We start from the raw sequence: 8,789 nt of genomic DNA on the forward strand, positions 1-8,789 counted from the left end.
TGAGGATACGTTGTACTCAGACACACACACACACATGCAAATGTACAAAAAACACCTGACTGAATTGGAGCCAAGTAAATCCAATATGCCTGCAGTCTGAACGCGGCCTTAATCCTGGGATCATTGGGGCACTCAAACTCCCCCACCAAGGTGACAGTTCTAGGGGGAGAATTACCCTGTAGTTGTTATCAGGGTCCAAGCATAAGCATTAAGCTGCACTGTTTGTTCCGCAAGCAATTGTTATTATTTCAAAAGGTGCAAATCATTAGTTCGAAGATGTTCATCTTAAATAAACAAATCATTGGCTACTGTATAATGTAAGTGGAATGTGTTTGGATAGTGTTAGGTAAAAGGACTTTTATCCCGAAGTCTACCATGGGCAGTTGTGCGTGTTCAAAACCGGAAGGAAGAACAAGAAACAAATCGTCTCGTTTATCAAATATGTATTTTTGCCCTAACACAATATTTCTAAACAGATCTGGGTTCTCTGTCCCTAACACAGAATCTTGTGTTGTATGAACCGTGACAGGAGGCAGGAACAACACATTCCAGAGAATCTCAGATATTTATCATGCACATCACTAGGCTCCGCCTTAAGGATGGGCCACTATACATTAGCTCGTATACATCGTGTTGTTCTCCGAGTGGTCAACTCATGGACACCGTGTCGTTCTCTGATTGGTTGGTTCTCCTTCCGGTCTTCATGTAAACAAAGAGTCGAACAAGTGACACAACTGACGTCCGCCGCCAAGCGGTGGACGTCCATTACACAATATATGTAGCTATATCATTATTAGGTGAAATACAAAGTAAATACAAAACCTGAGGATATATTTAATTATATTTTCCTTCAATAGGTAACATAGACTTGGAGTTCTAACGCGTTGGCTCTCTTGTCTGTTATCGATGATTTGGGTCTGATTAACCAAGAAGAAGGAGGAAAGCAGGAAGTGTAATCAGCCAACACCAGAAAACACCGCTCAGTCCCGCTAGGCTAACTCTGACGACTGGACTCTTAACGCTTCAGAAACATGCGTGACAGACAGACACCGCGGTAAGAGTTCGGACAGTTACGGTGAATTCTAGATGTTGCACTGAATGTCGGGATTCTGAATAAACCACCGAGGTCACAGTTTGGTTAACGTTTAACCACGTTAGCTACGGAATGTAAAACAGCTAACCTTTATGTTGTCGTGTGTAAATGTTCTTAACTATAGCTCATCGCTGCAGTGCTTTAAGTAGCTAGGTGACGCTAACAGCAGCTAACAACAGGAGAGCTACAATACAGTTAGCACACCGCGATGTCGCTTCCGCAAAGCTGACGTGTGTAACGTTCTCGAAAATGTACCTCAATCCTCAACACCTTCAAATTAATGTCGGTGCTAGCTGATCAGACCGCTAACACATCATTAAACTGATTTCAGCTGGATATGGATCAGTGAGACAGTCATTGAAGATGGGAAGGCTTCAGACTTTTTCACACTGGAGGCATTTTTTAAAGCTGTGAGGTGTCATAGACGTGTCATTGTGCTCTGTCACCGGAGCTCAGTATTAGATGGTATTCACATGGACAGTGTATGACGCTGTTTGCTTATTGACACACACTGAGCTTTATTTGAGAGAAACATGTAAACCAAGTAGAGTGCACTCGAAAATACTACAATTTCAGTCACAACGTGTATGTACGTCAAAATCTAGCCGTCCTCTTAAACCCACTAACTAGACATCAGCCCTGTCTTGTAGTTTGCATCATGCACACACTCATAGATGCCAGCTCTGCATGTTTCCATCAAAATCCATGTGCCACCCCTTAAATAAAACAATATCCCAAGTATAAAGAAACTCCTGGCTCTAACCTGTCATCCAGTTCTGCTCTAATATTTACTTGACAGATCACAATTGATCTTGTCCTGTTTTAGCCCAAGAATCTTCCTCCAGCCAAGTTTCATGGATATCTCATCCTCATCCGCTTATCCAGTCTGATCGCAGGGGAAGCACCTTCAACGGGGAACCCCAAACTTCCCTTACCCTGACCACATCGACCAGTATTGACTGGGGGATCCCAAGGCGTTACCAAGCCAGTGAGTGTCCCCCGCCTCACGCCTTATGGCGCCGAGATAGGCTCCTGCTCCCCGTTGAAGCCACCTGCACTGATGTGCTTGCCTGTAGAACCATTATGTTATACTGTACCAATCCTTCCCCAACATCTATAAAAATGGAAATAAAATTAATGGAATCATCAAAGAGAAGAATTATATCATTTCACATTTTATTAAACAATTCCCCCCTTCCATACACACACAACACCAAATAGAGCCATACAGGCCCAACCAACTCGTTTAGGGGTTCCAGTTGGTCCCCAGTTAAAGGACACACTGGTGGACAACTGGTTGAGAACCACTGCTTTACAACAAACTGAATCTCTGCCTTCAACAACTCAATGTTTACAGGAAGGACATATCCCAGTACCACAATATTTGTCTCCCCCAGACTGTCTGTCTCCCCCCACCTGTCTGTCTGTCTGCCCCCCCCCCCCAATCTGTATGTCTCTCCCTGCCCCCAGTCTCTGTGGCCCTGTGTCCGCCAGTCTCTGTCAGTCTGTAGTACTGTAAAATTACGTGACAAGAGGTCTCTAGGTGTGACTTTTGTCAGTTTTTCTTCGGCGAACACAATAAGCATTTGAAAATGTACTTTTTCTTGTCTGAGTCTGCGTTGTCCTTTTTCACTTCTTCAAACTCGAACATATCTTTAAGATGAGGCCATGGGTTTTCTTCCTCCGCCTCATAAAACTCCGGCTCATCATGTTCATCAGATTCAATGGAGGCTTCTTCAGCAGTCGCCATTGCTACCGCGGTCTTGTTTTGAACTGATTGGGTAGGGGATGACGTATTTCCGCTTTTACGTAAATGCCAGTTGAGAACGTGTACTGTGACAGGTTTCCTTCTTTGACGAACACTGCGTGTGGCCAATTGCATTTTAAGGGGGGGGGGCAAAAAACAACAACAGGCAAACTAAAAGTAATGAGTATTCATGAGCCTTCTCAGAAATCAACTCAAGTAAGAGTAAAAATCTTTGTCTTGGAAATGTATTCGAGTAAGAGTAATAAGTATGAAAGAATTCTAGTATTTGAATAAAGTAAAAATCCTCAGAATCTGTACTTAAGTACAGTACTTAAGTAAATTTACTCCGTTACTGTCCACCCCTGCTCAACTGACTCCACGCGATGGAGCAGTGTTTCTCATCCTGTCTCTAAGAGAGACACCAGCTACCTGCCTGAGAAAACCCATTATAGCCGCTTGTACCCACGATCTTGTTCTTTCATGGAAATGTGTTTCCATGAAACATATGTTTCATGGAAATATGCTAATTTAATTTTTTGTATAATACCACTGACAAACCAACCAAGCAGAATTTAGTGACATGGTGGTGTTTATTCTGTTACTGTTCCGATTGTGTTTCTGTGCTGTGCTTTTATTCCATTCTTCTACTGCTAATGATATTGTGTCATTCTCTTTCCTTCATCATATTAAGGATTCGAGCCATTGACACCAGTGCAAGCGATGGACTGGAGGGCTTTAAGGCACATGCTGTCTTTCAGGAGATTAGCAAGAAGCTCCAGGAGGTGATTACATGACTTCCAAACGGAGAAAATATCATGAAATAACTGTAAGCCCATGTTGACTCAATCAGACAAATGGTTTCCTCAAACCTTGGTGGCTTTAAGCAGTTACCTTTGTGTGACCTCAATCGTACCAGAATCATCTTAAGCTGGCCAGCAGGGCTGTCTATGTGATGAATGAGATTTGTCATTAATGATAAAATGGCATATTGAGGGGACTGATTAGAGAAGCAGATTTCAGATTTTGATGCAAAGCTTATCGTTATTAGTAGGAGTCTCTTGTCCCACTTTGTTTTCCCTGTATTGTTTCTGTAGTTTGTGTTATTGCCTTCCCTCTTCTATATTCAGCCATACTGTTCTCTCCATAAACATGTGTATGATATCCTAAGAATAAGTTTATACAGTCCGAGGAATACCTTAAAACCTTTTGCCTTCATAGTCTCAGATTTAAACCGTCACATTTTCTTGTCAGCAAAAATAGCATTTACTTTCATTGTTCCATATTAGTGTGACAGTAACATCTGTCTCTGTTTGAACATCACTGTAGACAGCATCCAGTAAATTTCACATTTTGCACTATTAAAACTCCTCACCCACAATGCAGGTAGCTATAATTTGAGTTGCATTTCTTTAAATAAGAGACCCAGAAAGTATCACTCACACTTATTTTAAAATCTGAAACAATTCTTGAATGCGTTGCCTTCCTCATAAATTATTTTAGAAGCATACTCATAAAACTGTTGCTCTTTTGTATAATTAAGGCTCGTTCATCCAGTTTGTTCCACGTTGTAATGTTTTAATAAGCGTTTCTGTGCTTAAAGGTTCAATTATCCTATTTTTATCTGTCTGCCTGTCTGTCTATGTTACCTCCTAATTTTTGTGCATTGAGCTCAATGCCTAAAACTTGCTTGTTTCATTGGGAAGCTAAATAGTTAGCTTTTCAGTCACATGGCTAATCATTATTGTGTGTTTCTTTTTTGTTTTGAGACATAAACATTTAAGATCTGCATTATGATGTTTATGACAGAACAAATAGCAAATCCATTAGGGCACTTAGTGGAGAACTCCCTTCCGCCAAGGACCAACAATCCTATACATCTTTGTTTAGACTCAAGAAGAGCAAAGAAAGAGTTAACTGGACTTGCTTAAGGTTGGTTGAACCAACTTAAGTCCAGTTGATTCTTATTTTACCCTTGATTTACCTCAACACGAATGATTGAGAACTTACACAGACCTCTCTGTTTAGACTGGCTGACTCGTTCACTACCCCTCCACAAAGTTATGTCGAGATGCTCTAAATACAGCAGTTTTCCTTCACCTCTGCTAAAAACAAACCAGCTAACAGACTGTTTACAATTGGATATTTATAGACAGTTGGTAATCAGGGATTAAGGTTAATAAATCTGTTAAGTAATCATATTAAAAAGTCATTGGTAATCAGGGATTAAGGTTCATAAATCTGTTAAGTAATCTTATTAAAAAGTCACTCCTGACTAATGACTTCAAATAATCCCACAATTTAATAAATTTATGCCAAAAATAGGTTTTACGCAATATTAGATGTATAGATATTTACCATGCTGAAAAGCTCTGGACATACTGCTGTGTGTGTTTACTATGTGTAAAATCTTTGTCTGCCAAACAGGAAGGGGAGCAGTTTGTGAAAAAGATTGGGGGAGTATTTGCCTTCAAAGTAAAGGATGGCCCAAATGGACAGGAGGCAACATGGGTTGTGGATGTGAAGAATGGCAAAGGCTGCGTTCACAATGATGCAGGTAAAGAAACGTCACAGTTTAGAAACCATATTAGAACTCTTCGTTGTCCTGTGTGACCCTGGAGTATGATTAGATGTGTAGTTCAGTTCTTATATCTCTGTCTTGCAGCTAAAAAAGCAGATTGCACCATTTCCATGTCGGACACAGACTTATTAGCCATGATGACGGGAAAGATGAATCCACAGACTGTGAGTATTCAGGTGACAACGTAGCAGTCATGTCACAGAGACTTAAAGACAGTTCACCTCTATCAGCATCAGACATTCTCAAAATTTTTCGTTCAAATATAAATTTTCCTATATTCTCCATGCTGTCTAGACCTGTCAGGTGTGTCATACGCTGTTGGAACCCTGGACACACACAAGTTCAATTCAGCTCAGTCCTACATACAGTGTTGATTTTTGACAACGTTGGGTGCGCTTGGTTTATAATGCCAATACATTTGTTTTGATATGTTTGGTATGAAGTCTGATATTATTGTTTTATTGTGGAATTTCCAAGGGTTCCCGCCAGTGTTTTATTTAATTAAACTATTGAAAACTGAATGAGGTTGTGGTCTATTTGTTTTTGCATTTCTGGTATTTACTTATATAGAATTAATTTTACCTCAAGAAAGTTGTGTTTCAAGAAAAAATCGTGCATCCTAACATGATGTTTATGCATCCCAAAAGTAATAACAGACTATACAGTAGAAGCGTACCTAAGGATTGAGTTTTGCCAATGGTACAATATAAAAACTAAACTGTTAATTTTAATGATTTTATTAATAATGACGTCATAACTGTTTGAGTAAAAAGGAAAAAAAAGAGTAAAATTGTGTATTAGTTTTCTCAAAATGTTAGTCTGTTAGTCATTTAAAAACAGTTTTAGAAATAAAGAAAGATTTAATACAGTTTTTCAATTCATTTTTGCTTTTCACTCAATAGTTTTCTTTGCCTTTAATTGATATATTCTCCTGTGGACACTGCACCAAGCTGACAGAGCCTTCTCCACACAAATAGATAAATATATACTTTATTGATCCTGGAGGAAATTCAGTAGCATTTCAGTAATATATCAGTAACATCCATCTCTTTTTCTTCATTAACTTTTTATTGTTTTTTATTCAAGAAACCACTCATTGTCACTTGTTTTTCTCCAACTGGTGTTAATCAATCAACCTTTATTTGTATAGCGCTTAAGCACATCAGCAGACATTTCAAAGCGCTTCAAAAGACAGTAATGCAACAAGATGCTTATGCTTGCTCTAGAGCAGTGATCCCCAACCCCCGGGCTGCGGACCGGGGCATTACGGAAGTAATGTAAATTATTTTTTCTTTCTGTCCGGCCCGTGACCAAATGACCCACGGGCCGGACAGACAAATGCATGAGTCTGTGCCGCTTGACAGGTCTCGGTCACGTGACAGGTTATCAGCCATTTTACCCTTAAATTAAGCGCCCACAACCGCGCCAGTGTTGTAGGTTAAAGTCAAGGCAGATTATAATGAGATCGCCCAAAAAGTATTGAAAACCCTGCATCCATTTCCAACCTCCTGTCTTTGTGAAGCGGGATTTTCTGCAGTGACCGTAAAGAAAACCAAATTGCGGAGTAGACCGGAACACACTTCAGGTGTCATTGTCTCCCGCTACCCCTAGATCAGCGGTCCCCAACCACAAATTTTCATTATTGTAATTATTGTTTGACTTGTTCACCCTTTAATTGGAATGATCAATATTTCTCCTACGTTGAATGCACTGATTGTAAGTCGCTATATTTCAAAATAAACCTCATTAGTGCAGTCACTTAAATCCAGTTTTTAATATAATTATTTCTTAGTTATTTCATTTACAGAGATACTGATTTTCAATTTATGAAAAAAAGTTTGTTTATTGTCTGTTGATGTCTGCATTTTACATAATACCACTGTGGAGGATTTATTATTAGACTACAGCTGTCCTGGCATCATTAACAATTATCGAGCAAATGAAACTGCTCCGTGAAAATACTGTCTTAGATGAAACCGGTCCGTGGCCCAAAAAGGCTGGGGACCGCTGCTGTAGAGGGTCTAACTAACTCCTTGGTCTCACTATAGCGTGTAAAATGAGCAGACGTCGTGTTGCATTTGACTTAAATAAGGCAGAATCACGCAGGTGAGTCTCGTGACGAGAAACTTGCGCAAGATCAAAACATTATGGCGATTTCCGGGTTCGAAATTTAAGTGGAGAAATGAAAAAATTGAATATTTTTGTTGACTGGAAGTGCATTTAAAGTTTGCGTCCCAGGGACGCATGTAGTCTGACGATCGTGCTTCCCTGTCAAAAAATGTGAGTCTTAAAATGTAAGGACTCACCAAATGAGTACACTGCTTATATATAGATGTTATTGTAAAAAAACTTAGTTTTGTTTGCTTGGACTGAGCTATTAATGTTTTTATAATATTGACTCTGACTAGACACCCACCTCATTTGAAAACATCAGACTGGAGTGACTCATTCTCTCCAAGTAGATTAAGTCATCTGGTGAACAGTATTTTTTCATGATGCGTGATATGTTACAAAAAATATCAGAATGTGTCACTGTACATTTATTCTCTTTCCACTTTTAACCACAATCTTTCATTTCTCTCGATACTGTGTCTTTGTTCTCTACAGTTTTCTTACACTTTATAAGCCCTTGTCATCACTGCCCACTTTTTCCAGGGTAGAGTTAGTCTATCACAGTAACTCTTAAAACCTTACTCCATATTCAGAACTGCTGGATGATGTTTTCCACTCTTTTTGTTTCACAGGCTTTTTTCCAGGGCAAGTTGAAGATCACAGGGAACATGGGACTGGCCATGAAGCTTCAAAGCTTGCAGCTGCAGCCGGGAAAAGCCAAGCTGTAGACAAGCCAGAGCTGGCTGCAGATACACCTCTGGACACTGAATTGAGTTAGCCATAGAGAGTTCAAGGTCTGTGACCCTTCTCATCAGTGGACTGAGTCTATTATCAACCAACCAGTGTATCAGTATGGAGCCATGCCAATATATTTGGAGAATAAGAAATAACGCACTGACAACAAAGTCTCTAATTAGTTCCCCAAATAATGTCAGTACACTGAAGTAGAGACAGGTGCTCCTACCAGTAGAGTTTCCAGTAACTATTCAATGCCTGCTGCTAATGAAATCTTTCTCTGAGTGTAATGTGTCTGGAAATGTTTTTAGTTTAGCAGATTGACGACATTTTCCACAATCATGGACAGAGCAGTCTAAGTGCCTCCTTGTCTCTGACTAGCTCTTAGGTTTTTGGCCAAACATGCAGAAAAGTTTTTTCAGTGTGCGCCAAATGGTTTTATCGGAAGGGTTTGTCATTTTCTGAAATGCTATCATAACTGTTTGAAGATTTCTGCTAAATAAATTTGTCTTTGTTGCAACGTC

At 39.8% G+C, this 8,789-nt stretch overlaps 1 protein-coding gene across 3 annotated transcripts; it reads left to right on the forward strand.

Moving 5' to 3' along the window:
• Positions 1-716: 716 nt before the first annotated feature.
• scp2b (sterol carrier protein 2b) lies at positions 717-8,789 on the forward strand. Of its 3 annotated transcripts, XM_068320293.1 has the most exons (6): positions 718-1,054; positions 1,920-2,081; positions 3,532-3,666; positions 5,265-5,394; positions 5,503-5,582; positions 8,163-8,789. In XM_068320293.1, exons 3-6 carry the CDS (start codon positions 3,631-3,633, stop codon positions 8,256-8,258), a joined length of 342 nt encoding a protein of 113 aa, XP_068176394.1. In that variant the 5' UTR covers positions 718-1,054; positions 1,920-2,081; positions 3,532-3,630; the 3' UTR covers positions 8,259-8,789. The 3 variants fall into 3 exon arrangements, with proteins under 3 accessions (XP_068176393.1, XP_068176394.1, XP_068176392.1); XM_068320292.1 differs by lacking the exons at positions 1,920-2,081; positions 8,163-8,789 and adding an exon at positions 5,713-5,922 and having other exon boundaries at positions 717-1,054; positions 3,532-3,622; XM_068320291.1 differs by lacking the exon at positions 1,920-2,081 and having other exon boundaries at positions 719-1,054; positions 3,532-3,622.

The sequence above is a fragment of the Antennarius striatus genome, chromosome 7 (assembly GCF_040054535.1).
Source record: "Antennarius striatus isolate MH-2024 chromosome 7, ASM4005453v1, whole genome shotgun sequence".
Lineage (NCBI taxonomy): Eukaryota > Metazoa > Chordata > Actinopteri > Lophiiformes > Antennariidae > Antennarius > Antennarius striatus.